At 40.1% G+C, this 17,301-nt stretch overlaps 1 protein-coding gene across 3 annotated transcripts in view; it reads left to right on the plus strand.

Annotated features, from left to right (window-relative positions):
• Window positions 1–17,301, plus strand: part of EPC1 (enhancer of polycomb homolog 1) — a 93,852-nt gene that overhangs the window by 51,864 nt on the left and 24,687 nt on the right. For all 3 annotated transcript variants that reach the window (XM_060006338.1, XM_060006336.1, XM_060006337.1), the window contains exon 2: window positions 13,466–13,625. In XM_060006338.1, coding sequence (XP_059862321.1) covers window positions 13,466–13,625 — 160 coding nt within the window. The remainder of the gene's footprint in view (window positions 1–13,465; window positions 13,626–17,301) is intronic.

Below are 17,301 nucleotides of genomic sequence, written 5' to 3' on the forward strand. Positions count from 1 at the left end.
AGTTTTCCCTTGAATTCGTAAGTAATCTGTGGGGAATCTACATCCTTTTGAGAGTCGATGCAGTAAAGTTGTTAAGAGCTTGTACTCAAGTCACAGCTGGGTTCGAGTCCAGCTAACTCTATGAACACAGGCAAGTTTATTATCTGTGAAATAGGGGAGGTAGTTGCCATCTCTTTGTCTGTCTATTTATGAGCTTTAAATGAAACAATGAAATAAGAATGTGAAGCTCAGGCCTGGCATGTAATAAATGCTTCGCAAATGTCAGCTATTATTTTAGTTCTGGAAATATGAATTAGTAGGCATAGTAGTAAAGCCTAAGGCTTTATAACCCAAAGCTAAAAAAGACTTCCCGAAGTCATTTCTTCCACGAAGATTAACATTTTATCCAAGATGAATGTGTTTTTAAAGTATCTTCTTACTGAGTTTGTTCTTTGTCTTGGTGTTCTTTCCTACCTGCTGTACCCTGTCCCTTCTGGTATGTGTGAGACAGGTAGTTAAGGGGTGAAACCACTGTCAGGAAATATTCTTTCTGGATTCAGAGTTGTTTGGTTTCCAGTTTCATAAAGATCTTAATTGAACAGACAATTTAAAAATCAGCTGTACCTGTTTTCTGTGTTACTACCACTGTGATAGTCTCCTGTAACTGTCGTCAAAGACTTTCTAAAAGAGGGGTAGACATGCTAGTAGAATTAGAAAGAAATGAGAGAGGTTTAGATGGACTTAAAACACAGGGAGCAGCCTCACATGTAGATATTATTAGAAGGTGCCACGAGGTGCTCCCTGTGGCTGGCGTGTGAAGTTCAGGGTAGAAAGTGGTATGGTGGTGGACTGGCAGAATTAGCTAGTGCTCGACCATCAGGGACCCCATTTTGCCACACCAGGATCGTAAAGGCAGTAGAGAGCCAAGGATTAAGTGTGAGAGTATCGTGATCAGACTTTTTTTTTTGGCCATACCATGTGGCTTGCAGGATCTTAGTTCCCTGACCAGGGATCAAACGCGTGCCCCCTGCAGTGGAGTCTCAGAGTCTTAACCGCTGGACCGCCAGGGAATTCCCCATACTTTTTGAGGAAGACCACTGACGGTAGCTACAGAAGGGAAGTGGAGAATAGTGTGATGCTAGAGGTGAGAAGGCTAGCTGCAGCCTGGATGTGACAGTGGGATGAGAAAGCACTGAATAATTTCTAGACATGAAGGAGAAGTTTATAAGATCTGGTGCCTGATTTGGAAATGGGGACGTAGGAAGCAAAAGGGAGCTGGAAAAATCAAGGCTTCTGACTGGGTGACTGGATGTACGATGGTGCGATTCACTGAAATTGATAAGACACAAGGAGGAACAGGTTTGGAGAGTCGGCAGATGGGGACGTTGATGTTAACACGAGATATGTCAGTGGAATATAGAGTAAGAGGTCTTTCTACATGTGCCTAACGTTCAACAGAAATCTGTGCTAGAGAGTAAGATTTTGAATTGTGTCATCAGCGTGCAAATGGTAGTTAAAGCCATGATAGTGGATGAAATTGCAAGAGTGAGTATGTGCAGGGCTAAGGACTAAGACTTGGTATAGCATTTGTTTGTATTAGCCTATAGAAACATGTTTAGTTTTCGATAAGTTTAAATTAGATGTTCAGTTTATTCAGTGCTGTTGCTTTAGGGTCTAACCCCCCAAAATGAGAAACATGTTTGTATTTTATTTGACTGCATGGGTTAAAAGGTATTAAATAACGGCAGATGACTAGCTCTCTGGGGTACATTGGAGGTGCAGAAATCCTCAGCATAAAGATTATAAACAGAAACAAGAGCTTTTTGAGCTGTTTTAACTTTAATTTTTAGGGAAACATTCTGATTAGATTGTAATTTTATGAGAGTAGAAAGAAACTAATTTCAGTCCCTTCCCTTTCACATTGCCAAACATCACACTGGGCAGGCAGACTCTTAATAAGCACAGCACTAACAGCCCACGTCCAAAGGGATGTCAGGGGTACAAATAAGGGACATGAGAAGGTGAGGATCAAAATTAAACTGAAGGGCTTCCCTGGTGGCGCAGTGGTTGAGAGTCCGCCTGCCGATGTAGGGGACACGGGTTTGTGCCCCGGTCCGGGAAGATCCCACATGCCGCGGAGCCGCTGCGCCCGTGAGCCATGGCCGCTGAGCCTGCGCGTCCGGAGCCTGTGCTCCGCAACGGGACAGGGCACAACAGTGAGAGGCCCGCATACCGCCAAAAAAAAAAAAAAAAAAAAAGTAAAAAAGTAAACTGAATTTTGCCTAGGGCTGCCTTTCCTGTGCTTCTTAGCAACTTTAAGTCCTGAATATGTTATAAGTACCAAATTGACAAATACTTCACACTGACGAGAAACAAGAAGACTGGACAGTTTTACCCATACCTTAGCAAAGGTCTTCCTTTACTGTTTTATAGTCTAGAAGTAAAATAATTTCAGAGTACTGAGCTTTAAGTGAGAGGAGTAGAGAGTAATAGAATCTTTTACCATTTATTTCTTGTAGAAAATATAAGTATCGAACTGCTCTTTTTCTTGCCAAGTAGTCTAATCTGTCTTCAGCTATTTTAAGTGTTTACCCCGAGTATTTTAAGCACAAAAGCAAAATGCGTTTGTCTTTTTTTATTTTTTGCTTTTATGAAATTTAATCGTATTTTCTTTTAAGGAAGTCCATTCCAAACCAGAACAGTTTGTGGACCTTAAATAACTGTTGTAGGGCTTCCCTGGTGGCTCAGTGGCTGAGAGTCCGCCTGCCGAGGCAGGGGACACGGGTTCGTGCCCCGGTTCGGGAAGATCCCACATGCCGCGGAGAGGCTGGGCCCGTGAGCCATGGCCGCTGAGCCTGCGCGTCCGGAGCCTGTGCTGTGCAGCGGGAGAGGCCACAGCAGTGAGAGGCCCGCGTACCGCAAAAAAAAAAAAAAAAAATTTGTTGTAGTTTCACTGGCACATTTGTTCAACAAACATTTATTGTATACTTGTATGTGTTAGGCACAATACTGGATCTGGGGTAGACAAAGCAAAAAAGAATTCCTATCCTTCGTGCATCTTACATTTTGGGGAGAAGAGACAGACGATGAACAAAACAATAAGTAAATTCAGTAGTCTGTGAGGAGGTAAGTGCTACCCAGGAAAAGAAAGCAGGGTAGTGGGATAGAACAGGGTTGAGGGGGAGAGATTCCGTATTTTTTGCAACATTTTACTATGAAAAATTTCAAACGTACTGTGAGGTTGCAAGCATTTTATAGTGACCACCCATGTACCCCGTGGCTAGACTCCACCATTAACATTTCACTCTACTTTGCTTTATCACACATCTGTTCATCTCTGCATCCATCAATCCTTCTTGTTTTGATGCATTTCTAAGTAAATTACAGACATCAGTGCATGTTTCCCTAAATACTTCAGCATACATATCATTAATTAGAGTTCAGCATTTATTTACTGTTTTTTTTTCTTCTGAGGTAAAATTTACATGCAAAGAAATTCACAAATACTTGGTGTATATTAGCTGGATTTTGACAAATTCGCCTACTTGTCTAACCCATCCCCCAACAAGATATGGAACTTTACCATCATCCCAGAAAATTCTTTCATTCCCATTCCAGTCAATCCTTGCCCCCAGGCCTCAGAAGCAGCTACTGTTTTTCTTTTTTCTTTCTTTTTTTTTTTTTTTTTACCGTAGATTAATGTTGCTTGTTTTGAAACGTCACATAAATGGACTCAGAGTGTGGACTGTCTTGTGCAGAGCTATTTTCCTTCACCCCAGTGTTTTGGGGACTTGCCCGTGTCATGCCATGCGTAGGTGGTTTGTTCCGCTGTGTTGCTGGGTGGTCCTCCGTTGTGTCACCGAACCGCAGTTTGTGCACCAGTCCTGATGATGGACGTTCGGGCTGTTTCCACTTTGGGGCTATTACGAATAATAAAACCGTATGAACATTCTCATTCAGGTCCTTTTGTGGGCTTGCATCCTCATTTCTCCTAGGAGTGGGATTGCTGGGCCCTGTGCAACGTGTATGTCTGGTTTCATGAGATCCGCCGCCCCTTTTTCTCACTAACCGTGTCTGAGAGTTGGAGTTGTTCCTCATCCTCAGAGTTGTTCGGTGTGGTCAGCCTTCTCAGTTGTAGCCATTCTGGGGACCGTAGAGTGGAAGAGCTGGTGAAGAATGCTCTGTCTGCAAAGGGGACTTTTGAACCAAGATTTGAAGAAAGTGAGGAAGCGCAAGCCATTCTGAGTTTGACAGAGAGCAAGGAATCTAGTATGACAAGAGCAGAATGGAAGTAAGGGTTGCCTGGGCACAACAAGGAAGGGGAATGTGCACATCCTGTTGGACCTTGTAAGCAGTTTTAAGAACTTTGGCTTTTATTCTGAGTGAGGTGGGAAATAATTGGAATGTTCTAACGGAAGAATGGCATGGTCTGACTTGTATATTAACAGATTACTCTGATTATTGCATGAAGACAGACAGAAATGGAAGCAGGGAAACCAGTCAGAAGGCTGTCGTAATGAGCCAGGCAAGAGCTGGGTGTTCGGATGCAGAACCTGGGAGCCCTTGCTGGAGCACTGTTCCTGAATAGGCATGGCTGTCTGGTTCTCAGGAAAGTCGTCAGGAAGCAGCTGAGAAAGTGATTCGGCTCAGCCCTTCTGTTGTGGTGGCAGTGGAGTCTAGCCCTCCCTGCATAAATGAGCAGGGGTTCAGTAACTTCTTAGGTGGCTTTTTACAAATTAGTCCTCACTTATTTACCCATAAGAAATCTTATACAATATTGTTGCTTTCAATAACCTGTTTTTAATTCAGTAACCCAAAAGGTCTAAATGTGGTCTTAATTGTTGTTATGGCTGACCGTTAAGGCCATTATTTTCTTAAATAAATATACTTAATGAATAAGTTGATATAATTTAATCTTTGTTTAGGAATTTGCCCAGTATAACCTTGAATAACTCTTTCTGGTTTGGTAATATTTATTAGAACTTACTATAGAGCAGGTAGAAATACCTTTTTCATTTTTTTCATTCAATTTAGTCTTATCCTTATTTTTCTATAATGATATTTTTTAGAATACTGGGTACCTGCAATAAAGGAAAACATAGTTCTAGCTGCTAAGTAGATTACAAAGATAATCTTGTTTATCCCTCATCCTTAAAAGAATTGAGAGTCCCCCATACTACAAGAGAATACATCTTTTAAAGGAAAAGATATAAAGATTAGTTAGACATAGCATCTAATCTTAAGGAGCTTAACATTTTGGAGATCAGTATGTAGACAAATAAATGATTACAGCACGATTTCTTACGTAGAGGATGTAGTGCTGTAAAAGCACAGATAGGGGAAGCAGAGGGAAGATCGTTTTATTTTATTTTTTTAATAGATCTTTATTGGAGTATAATTACTTCACAATGCTATGTTAGTTTCTGTTGGCAAAGTTAGTTTCTGTTGGCAAAGTTTCTATGGCAAAGCGAATCAGCCATATGCATACATATATCCCCGTATCCCCTCCCTCCCACCCTCCCTATGCCACCCCTCTAGGTCGACACAGAGCACCAAGCTGATCTCCCTGTGCTATGCAGCTGCTTCCCACCAGCCGACTGTTTTACGTTCAGTAGTGTATATAGGTACATGCCACTCTCACTTCGCCCCAGCTTCGCCCTCCAACCCCATGTCCTCAAGTCCATTTTCTGTGTCTGTCTCTTTATTCCTGTCCTGCCCCTAGGTTCTTCAGAACCTTTTTTTTTTAGATTCCATATATACGTGTTAGCATAGTGTATTTGTTTTTCTCTTTCTGACTTACTTCACTCTGTATGACAGTCTCTGGGTCCATCCACCTCACTACAAATAACTCAATTTCATTTCTTTTTATGGCTGAGTAATATTCCTTTGTATATATGTGCCACATCCTCTTTATTCATTCATCTGTTGATGGACACTTAGGTTGCTTCCATGTCCTGGCTATTGTAAAGAGAGCTGCAGTGAACATTGGGGTGCATGTGTCTTCTTTTTTTTTTACAAACCCACAATTTATTGTTATATTGTTGCTTTAAACAGTCACATGCATTTTAAGAAAAGGGAAACAATCTTTTATATTTACCCATAATTTGGTTCTTTGTTCTCTCCTGATAAATCTGTTTCCATCTGCTATTGTTTCCCTTCCATCTGAAGAACTTCCTTTAGCATTTCTTTTTTAAATTAATTTATTTATTTTTGGCTGCATTGGGTCTTCATTGCTGCTCACGGGCTTTCTCTAGTAGCGGTGAGCAGGGGCTACTCTTCGTTGTGGTTCGCGGGCTTCTCATTGTGGTGGCTTCTCTTGTGGAGCACGGGCTCTAGGCACGCGGGCTTCAGTAGTTGTGGCGTGTGCATGTGTCTTTTTGAATTATGGTTTCCTCAGGGTATATGCTCAGTAGTGGGATTGCTGGGTCGTACGGTAGTTCTATTTTTAGTTTTTTAAGGAACTTCCATACTGTTCTCCATAGTGGCTGTATCGGTTTACATTCCCACCAGCAGTGCAAGTGGGAATTGCACTGCAATTACATTCCCTCTTCTCCACACCCTCTCCAGCATTCATTGTTTGTAGATTTTCTGATAATGGCCTTATTGTGGTTTTGATGTGCATTCCTCTAACGATTAATGATGGTGATGGCAGAGGAGGCAAGAGCATACACGGGAGAAAAGACAGCCTCTTCCATAAGTGGGGCTGGGAAGCTGGACAGCTGCCTATAAAAGAATGAAACTAGAGCACTCCCTAACACCAGACACAAAAATAAACTCCAAATGGAGTAAAGACCTAAATGTAAGGCCAGACACTATCAAACTCTTAGAGGAAAACATAGGACAAACACTTTTTGACATAAACCACAGCAAGATCTTTTTTGACCCACCTCCTAGAGAAATGGGAATAAAAACAAAAATAAACAAATGGGACCTAATGAAACTTAAAAGCTTTTACACAGCAAAGGAAACTATAAACAAGACAAAAAGAAAGATCATTTTAAACCAGACTTTGAAGAACAAGTGGGAATTTCCTTGGGAGTGGGGCTGGCGTATGGTCCATCTGTGTGAGCAAAGGCACACAACAGATGTTTAAGACACAGTACTGTCCCTTCAGATGGGTCTTATCTACCGATACCTAATGTCACTCTTAATCAATAAAAATGATATTTTCTGACTTCTCAAATTTGTGATATGCCCTGTTTATAACCAGTTAACCATTTTGCATTAACTACCAATGTTTTTATCAAAGAGACCATTACCACCTGAAAAGGCAGAAATTTTCTAGGGGTAAGCAAAAATAACAAAGGGGAAAGTAAAAGAAAAAACATTAAGTGCTGGAAAGAAAAGAGGGAAAGACGGGTAAGAAAAAAAAGAGATATGTATATAAAACAAATAATAAAAATAAGTAGCAGAGTGACTTGCTGGACTTAGGGTCTGAGGAGGAAGCTAAGATTCCTGCCTGGGTCTCTGTCTCTAAAGCCCACGCTCTTCCAGTGCGCCAGGTGGGCTGAAGTAACAAAAGTGAATATTTGGAGCCTGCAATTGCAGGGTTCATGGGGACACGAAAGTGTGCCTCTGAACTTTCCGAAGATCATCGTTCAGTCTTTTCTGATCCTCTTCTTTATTGTTCACGTTGCTATGTATAGAAAACATTATCATTACTTGCAGCGCAAGAGGCTTTTAAAGTAAATTGCCTAATCGTAAGTTACGATTCATCTGATTCCATTTTATGTAAGGTTGACTATCTTAAAATTCTTTAGATTATTTAATAGTATTTACTTTGTTCCCTGTAAGATCAGATTTGAGAGGGTATACCTTTGTTATTTTATGAAAAATGGGAATTGATCCTGGTGTTTTGATGATTAACTCTTAAATTGCACCTGAGCCTAGTTATTATAAATATTCTATGATATAAAGAAACTTTACCCTCCCAGGGTGTCAAGCTAGTAAGTGGTCTTCACACACAGCTACTTCCTTTTCTTAAAATAATCTTTTAACTCCTGTTCTAGCTTAAATGTCACTTGGCACTAGTGAAAGTGATACTGTCCTTGAAATCCCTTTCCTATTTATATTTCCCATTAACACATTGTTCTTTTCCTTCACAGCACTTATCACACTTTACAGTTTATTTTTAGGGCTGTTTTATTAGTGTCTGTCCTCCCTACTACAGTGTCAGGAACTGTGCTATTTTATTTACCATTGTGTTCCCAGGAGAGGCACATAGTGGGCAGTCAGTAAATATGGACTAAGTTAATTAATGAGAAGCTTAAGCCCAGCTGTTCTGCCCTGTATCTCCAGTTGTTGTTCTATACCAGCATTTCCCAAACTACATTACAAAAGTTCTCCATGAGCTATTAATGGATACTTTCTGAAAAAATGATTCTGTGGTCATAGATTTGGAATGACTGAACCCTCTGTCATGAGCAAACACAGTTTACATTGCCGTGTTAAAAGCTTTCATTCCAAAAGTTTAAAAATCCAACGCTCTTTTTTTTTTTAACTGTCAGACTCATTATTGGACTACCTATTGATAATTTGAAATTAAGTATTCCAGTGAACACAGTTTGGGAAGGCTGGCTTATTCAGTGCTGCAAGTAGATGTATTTAGAAGTTTCACTGACAGATATGATCTTCCAGGAACATCTGGCATTTTATATAATTGTAATTTAGGATCGGATCATCTTAGTTATTTAGTCAAGGCATTCAATAAGTAATTATTGAATTGAATTCATAGCTCATCTTATTCTAATTTATTTCATGTATTACTTGGCTTCACCATTTCACAGCTTCCTACTCAAAGCAAAAATTTCATTTTCACTTATAATTTAATGTTACTTTAATATAATTTAATGTTTTTTTCTTGGAAGTAGATGTATATAGTTTGGGGTTTTAAAAATACGTTCTTTACCTGGAAAGCTGCAAGTGTAATGTTTTACTCTGGAACTAAACTTGACTTAAATGGGAAGGGTTTTACTGAACTAAATAAATTGTGTCTTTCAGAAATTACCTTTGTTTTAGAAAATCATGTAGTGAGATGTACTCAAATATTTTTTGTCAAAAAGAATTACAAAGAATTTTAGAAAATAAGGGAAATAAAATTATAGAAGAGTATTTCAAAATTATATCACCAGGAGGTGATCTGTTAACTGGTGTACATACTTTGAAACTTGACACATATGTGTGCCTGCTTGCATCTGTGTGGTATGTGTGTGTGTGTACATACACAGATACCTACATACATATTCATTCAACAGATATTTAAGCACCATGCTTTGTACTCGGCACTGTTTTCGGGTGGTTATTTAGCAGTGAACAAAATAGACAAAAATCCCTGCCCTCACGATGCTTAGATTGCGGGGGGGGGGGAGGAAGGGGTGACAACAGTAAACAAACCAAGCATATGACATGTCAGAGGACTGTAAGAGCTTTGGAAAAATATAGCAGTGAGAAGAATAAAGGAGCATAGAGAGAAGGATTGTTACGTGTTCAGCTGCTTTTAGACTTTTTCCTATATTTGTGTGTGTTCAATTATGTCTTTTGCTTTTAAAAAAGATTAAATACAAATATCCTGAACATACAATTTTCAGATCTGTCTTTTTACTTAATAAATTGATGGGGTTTTCCATTTCATTAAATATTATTCTCAACCATTTAAAGGCTATGCATGTTCCATTTTCTAGAATATGGTCCGTTTTCTAGACAGCAGCCAGGCTGATCTTTAAAATCCTTCAGCCACTGTTGCTCTTAGTACAAGGACAAATCTGTAACATGCCCCATGTCCCTGCATGATTTGACCCTGACCCCCTTTGCACTCTCACCCCCTGTGCTCCAGCCACACCGGCACCTGTGTGTGGTCTCCTTCCCATCCTCGAGTCTTTGTACAGACACAGGGCTACAGTAAATAGGAAGGTTTAAGGTTATAGTTACACACCAGTTGTTGAGTGATTTTTAAGGCTTAGAAGAACATATTTGTTGTATATTGTACATATCTTGGCTCCTTATGTTCCTTATGAGGAAATTTTGTCGAATATTTTATAAAACAAAAAAACACATGGAAGATTTTTTTAAAGCAGTATTTACTATAATATTGATAAAAAGTTTGATTTCATGATTCTAGGAAAATGGATATAAAGATAAGGAAGTCTTTCTACAGAATGCTGTTAACACTAGGAAGAATAGGAATGGTAACAAGCGTATGGTAAATCTTCAGCTTCTCTAGTAATGAAAGGTACACATTTGCTACCACGTTTTAGGTAGGTAGTGTGTCTCAGCCATTTTATCTTAACCACAATCCCATATGGTAGGTACACAGTATACATTTATAGGTAATAAAACTTGCTGGTATGAATATCTTGTCCCAAGTCCCAAAGTCATGGAGCTAGTAAACGGTGGAGCCAACCTTCCAATCCAGAGCGCTCCCGATTACAAATCATGTTCTTCACCACCACACTACAGTGCCTGTAAGAAATCTAAAGCCTTAGTGGTCCCATTTCACACCTAGAAAGTAATTTTCATTGTGGTTCATCTAGAGAAATGAATGAAATAGCCAGGAAATTTCTGAAAAAGAATCATGAGGAGTGAATTTAGTATCTAGTCAGCACTAGATAATAAAATGTAGTCTGCGGCTGCACTTTGAAAAACACGTTAAATACTAGCAGAGGAGGCAGTTGAGTAGAGGAGGGCAAAAGAACTTGGAAATACTCCCAAGTGCAAGTGGAATTCTGAGAAAGGCACATTTTTAGTCATTAAAATAGGGAATAGGTGATTTTATGCATGACGTTCATACACCCTTCGAGATGGCTTGCTGTCTCTCCGTATACAAAAAAAAAACCGTCTCTCACATGTTCACCTACACAGAGAAATGCTAATGGATTAAGGACAAAATGCAAATGAAGAATAGTGTGCCTCACTCCCCCGCTCCCTCCTTGAGTTTGATGTAAGTAGGGGGCATAGGTCACAGAAAATTTCTCTTGCTCTTTGAGGGTATCTGAGAGGAGAAGAGTACACCTGTGATTGATTTCCCCCCTGGGGCTCAGAAGCACCCTGTGTCAGAGGGCACAAGGGCCAGTACACACGCCCATAGGCTGTTCGGAGTCACCCCTCCCCCCCTCACACTTAGTTTCTACCAGCTCCCAGGAGCCACAAGGCAGCCTGAATCAAAGATAAGTTGAGTTATAAAAATGAAAGGTTTTGTTTACACACCCTAGTTTGTGACTATACGATTTATACCTGTTACTAAGGATGACAGAATCATAAAGGAAAAGGTTAATAAATTTGACTAATAGAACTTTCCTGTGTGGAAAAAATCCTCTAAACAAAATCAGAAGTCAAACTTCAGGAAAACAGTTGTCAGTTTTATTACATGGGGGCTAATTTCCTTAATATTGAAGAGGAAAATAATCCACATATTTAAACATCAATGAGAAAAAGAAAAGCAGCACTTTTGAAAATGAGCAAACAGCAACACGTAAGGGAAGAAAAACTCATTGTAAAGAAATTAACCTAAAATAAAATGGGTCATTTTAAAATTGAAAAGAGATGTTAAGGAGTTACTGCAAGGAGTGGTAGGAATATGCGCTGTAACTTCATATACCCTTTGAGCGCTTCCGTCTCTTGTCCTACAGATGCTTTCACGGGCTCACAAAGGTGTCTCATGCATATAGTAGTACAGGATTGGTTTTTGCAGCGTTCAGGGAGAAGGATAGGCATTTAAGTTGCTTCCAGGGTTTTTTCCCTATCAATTCGTGTCTGGTTAAATAAGTTACGGTACATCCACATAGTGGAATACAATGCAGCTGTTGCAAAAATGGTAGTGAAAGTATCAGTATGGAAAAATCTCCGAGGTATGTCAAGGGACCAAAGCCCTAGGGATAAAAGCTCTGTATGTTGCGCAGCAGAATCCTAGGTGTGAATTGATATATACGTATATGTAACATTAACAGAGGCTACGTATGAAGACTGGAATTTTTTGTTTTCATACTGTTGGAATGTTTTTCATCCTTCAACGTGTGTTTTATATACAGTATTTTAAAAACTAGCTTAAATTTAATGAAATGTTTATCAAAATTCAATGATGATGGGGTGGGTGAGAACAGGTATTTCTGTGGCAGCTGGTGAAAATGTTTCTGTGTGGCACCTCAACCAAAGCTTATTTTGAGCACCTGTAACTGCCAAGCATTGTACTAAACATTTAATGCGCATTTAGCTTACTTAAATCTCCAACCATCCGTGGAAGATTCTATTTTTCTTTTCCTGGAGGAAACAGATTTAGAAGAATGAAGTGTCTTGCCAGGAGTCACAACCTCTGGAGCCTTTGCCTTCAATCCCTATGCTTTACTACCGTTCAAAAAGGGCTCCAGAAATTCAGAAGAAAGGTTATTACTCGAAACACAGACCAGGTTTGAATCCGTGTCAGCTTCGTGAATGAAAAATGGAGACAATAATCTGTACCCTTCTTTGGAATGATCATATTAGTTGATTTGTATGACATTTATGAAACACTGTATGAATAAGCAATTAGAATCGATAAAATATTTTTTATACAAAGCCTGCTTTCGTCATACAGTACGTTCGAATGTTTTAACCCTCTTTTTAAAACAGTCTCATCTGTAGAATGCAAACTTCTTTTTTAAAAATAAATTTATGTATTATTTTTGGCTGCGGTGAGTCTTCGTTGCTGTGCACGGGCTTTCTCTAGTTGCAGCGAGCGGGAGCTACTCTTGGTTGCGGTGCGCAGGCTTCTCACTGCGGTGGCTTCTCTTGTTGCGGAGCGTGGGCTCTAGGCACGCGGGCTTCGGTAGTTGTGGCACGTGGGCTCAGTAGTTGTGGCTCGCGCGTTCTAGAGCGCAGGCTCAGTAGTCGTGCTGCACGGGCTTAGTTGGTCCGAGGCATGTGGGATCTTCCCGGACCAGGGCTCGAACCCATGTCCCCTGCATTGGCGGGCGGATTCTTAACCACTGCACCACCAGGGAAGTCCCTATAAAATGCAAACTTTAATAACAGTTTTAGTCAGTTTTTGGAATCTTTTGTATAATTTAACTCTCAATTTCGGTGTAGTACCTTTTCTTAAATTGAGGAAATAGGGCTTCCCTGGTGGCGCAGTGGTTGAGAGTCCGCCTGCCGATGCAGGGGATGCAGGTTCATGCCCCGGTCCGGGAGGATCCCACATGCCGCGGAGCGGCTGGGCCCGTGACCCATGGCCGCTGAGCCTGTGCATCCGGAGCCTGTGCTCCGCAACGGGAGAGGCCGCAACAGTGAGAGGCCCGCGTACCACAAAAAAAAAAAAAAAAATTGAGGAAATATACAGTGTATCTGACAAAATCTTGTTTCTATTCAAAATGTTTTTACCACAACTGTATTGTTAGCATCCTTGCAAGGCTACTAAAATTCCTCTATTTTAAAAACAAATGAAAACCTCTTCATGAGGCTACATGTTCTGTTTGCTAGTTTTTTAATACGTAACTTACCTCTTTTTCCCTCTTTTTAGGAACACCATCTTCAGCGGGCTATCTCGGCACAGCAGGTGTATGGCGAGAAGAGGGACAACATGGTCATTCCAGTCCCGGAGGCAGAAAGCAACATCGCTTACTATGAGTCCATTTACCCCGGGGAGTTCAGGATGCCAAAGCAGCTCATTCACATACAGCGTAAGTAATTCCTCTTCTGGTAACTGTACTGTGCGTTCTCTTCTTCTGTAACTCTCGGCAGGTTTTTATCAGTTCGGGGCCATTTTCAGTACCCACTTCACTGACCAGAATCAGCTTGAGAGTTATTAGAGCCCATTTTCACCTTTTATAATTGTGCTTGAGCTCTCTGCCTGACAGAAAAGATAGCATTTTCATCCCAGATTTTTGGCTTCATCTCAATATGGGACCTTATGCTACTGTAGATGAGTAGGATAAAGAATATACCTTAGATGTAGAGATCATTTTCTTACTCTTCAGAAATAGTAATGTTAATTGCCTTAAAGAATTTCTTAATAGAAGTCAGAGGTCAGCAAACCTTTTCTGTAAGTATTTCAGGCTTTGCGGGTCATTCAGTCTCCGTCACAGCTATTTTACTCTGTGTTCCAATAAAACTGTATTGACTAAAACAGATGGCAACCCAGTATTGGCCTACGGGCTGTAGTCTGCCAACCCCGTCTGTGTTTCTACTAATATTTTTCGTTTTTTCTTTTTTGGCCGAGCTGTGCGGCTTGTGGGATCTTAGTTCCCTAACCAGGGATCGAACCCAGACCCTTGGCAGTGAAAGTGCTGAGTCCTTACCACCTGACTGCCAGAGAATTCCCCTAATTTTTATAAATATAGCATTTTTAATTGGTAACTTGTCTCACTTGGTACTGATAGGCTCTTCATTGGAAATGATCCTTTGATAGCTAATCACATTTGATGATGAACAGCTGAGAGCTTGTAGACTTAGGCAAATATATTTCATTCACTCAGTCCCCACATAGTGGACAACTTAAACAGATAATTGAAAGGTTACTAAGGTAAAATTGCTACAGCTTTCATTGTGGTCTTGCTGACCTTTATGATCAAGAGGTTTTTCCAGGGGCCTGTTTCAACTTTTTCTCAGGACAATATAAATCTGTTTTGTTCTTATTGTTCTTTCTACGGACATAGAGAAACTAGCTTTAACCAGTTTCCAGCTTGTTAACTACTTTTCTGACTCATTTAACCTCTCTCCAGATGATCTAGTTCCTGTCCTGGATTCTAAGCATTTTTTTTTTAACTATTTCTCGAATATGAAAACTAAAAGTAGACATAATGCCTGTATTGGCTCTTATCAATTCTGTATTGGCGTTTGATAGTTTTAACTTGTAATGTTTTTTCATCTTTACCTCTGACTTGTCCCTAATCTTCCTGACTTCCTTTAGAAAAAAAAGAAATTTTTCCAATTTATTAAAGGCTACTTTGAAGTGAACCAAACAAGCAGCATGTGTTTTCTTGCCCACTCACATGTTTAATAACATGTCAGACACAGACATTCTAAACAATTTTGACCAATATTAGGACCTAAAAATTAGTTCTCTGGAAAATCATGTCAGTGTGAAAGTACCAGAACTGATCCTTCCTCTACACGTGAACTAGAGCCACACTGCATTCCACAGCCACAGGCTGTATTATCTCACGAATACAGGCTTTTAGGTTGAAGCAGCACTGAGCAAGATAAAATTACATTAATCAATTTACATTATCATTACTATCAGAAAAAAAAATTTGAATGCATGTTTTACAAATAGTTGCTTATTGATGACCAAAATTCACAAACCACATTTTATTTGTAGCTCATGGATTAAATTGTGGTCAGAAGAGTCAAAAGGGACTGTATTTAAAAAGGAATTGACTTTGTTGACATTGTAATCAAATAATAGTAATAAAATGGGAGCAGAATTGTGAATTATTTTGGGAAAAATTTTTTTGCATCGGTACAAATTTGGAAAGATGTATTACATTGGAATGTTAATAAAGACAGCTAAATTAGTGTTAGCTGCCTTTGGATTTCTTTTAACATTTTGTCTTGGATGATTATAGATTCACAGAACATGTGAAGCCTTGTATAATCACCACCACAATTAAGATAATTGTACCATCACCCCAAGACTCCATCTTGTTGCTCCTTTAAATGCACCCCTAGCCCCGGCAACCACTAGTCTGTTCTCCATCTCTGTAATTATGTTTGTTGATGAAGGTAACATAGATGAAATCATGCAGTATATATCCTTCTGAGACTGACTTTTTCCTCTTAGCATAGCCTCCTTGACGTTCATCCAAGCTGTTGCATGTATCAGTAGTCCTTCTTTCCTCTTGCTGAGCAGTCTTCCGTGATCCATGTGCACTGCATGTTTCACTGCTCACCCACTGAAAGACATTTGGGTAGTTTCCAGATTTTAACTATTGATATTTCAAATAAAGCTGCTATGAGTGTTCATGTACAGATTTTTGAGTGAACATAAATTTTTATTTCTCTGGCTTAATTACCTTAAGAGTAGTTGCTGGGTCATACATTTTTAGTTTGACAAGAACGTCTACACTGTATCCCAGAGTGGAGGTACTGTTTTACATTATCATCAGCAGTGTATGTGTGATCCAGTTTCTCCTGTATCCTTGCCAGCATTTGAGGTTATCACTTTTTAATTTTAGCCATTCTAATAGGTGTGCAGTGATATCTCATTGTACTTTTTTTTTTTTTTTTTTGTTTGCGGTACGCGGGCCTCTCACTGTTGTGGCCTCTCCCGTTGTGGAGCACAGGCTCCGGACGCGCAGGCTCAGCGGCCATGGCTCATGGGCCCAGCCGCTCCGCGGCATGTGGGATCTTCCCGGACCAGGGCACGAACCCGTGTCCCCTGCATCGGCAGGCGAACTCTCAACCACTGCGCCACCAGGGAAGCCCTCTCATTGTACTTTAAATTTGTGTTTCTCTAAATGGCTAACATGTTAAACGTCTTCTCATGTGTTTGCCATCTATATATCTTATTTGGTGAAATCATCGCACAGGTCTTTTGCCCATTTTCTAATTAGATTGTTTATTTTAATGTTGAGTTTTGAGGATTTTGTTTTGTTTATATATTGTAGACACACGCCTTTGTCATATGTGATCTGGAAATATTTTCTCCCAGTATATAATTTGTCTTTTCATTCTCTTAACAGATTTTCACAGAGCAGAAGTTTTTAATGTTGATGAGATCCATTTACCAATTTTCCTCTTACAGTTCATGATTTTGGTATCAACTCTAAGAATACTCTTTGTTTTGCCTGGGGTCCAAAGATTTTGTCGTATGACCTGTTCTGGAAGTTTCACAGTTTTACATTTTACATTTTTTTTTTATTTAATAAATTTATTTGTTTTTGGCTGCGTTGGGTCTTCGTTTAGTTGCAGCGAGTGGGGGCTACTCTTTGTCTAGTTGCAGCGAGCGGGGGCTACTCTTCGTTGCTGTGCGCAGACTTCTCACTGCGGTGGCTTCTCTTGTTGCGGAGCATGGGCTCTAGGTGCGCGAGCTTCAGTAGTTGCGGCTCGTGGGCTCTAGAGCACAGGCTCAGTAGTTGTGGCTCACGGGCTTAGTTGCTCCTCGGCATGTGGGATCTTCCCGGACCAGGGCTCGAACCCGTGTCCCCTGCATTGGCAGGCGGATTCTTAACCACTGCGCCACCAGGGAAGTCCCTTCCTTTTACGTTTAAGTATGTGATCAATTTTGAGTGTGAGGTTTAGGTCATGGTGTTCCCCCTGCCTCCATTCTGGGTATCTAATTGTTCCAGCACCATTTATTGAAAAAGTGATCCCTCCTCCGTTGATTGCTTTTGCTTCTTGGCAAGAAATTAATTA

The sequence above is a fragment of the Delphinus delphis genome, chromosome 2 (assembly GCF_949987515.2).
Source record: "Delphinus delphis chromosome 2, mDelDel1.2, whole genome shotgun sequence".
Classification (NCBI taxonomy): domain Eukaryota; kingdom Metazoa; phylum Chordata; class Mammalia; order Artiodactyla; family Delphinidae; genus Delphinus; species Delphinus delphis.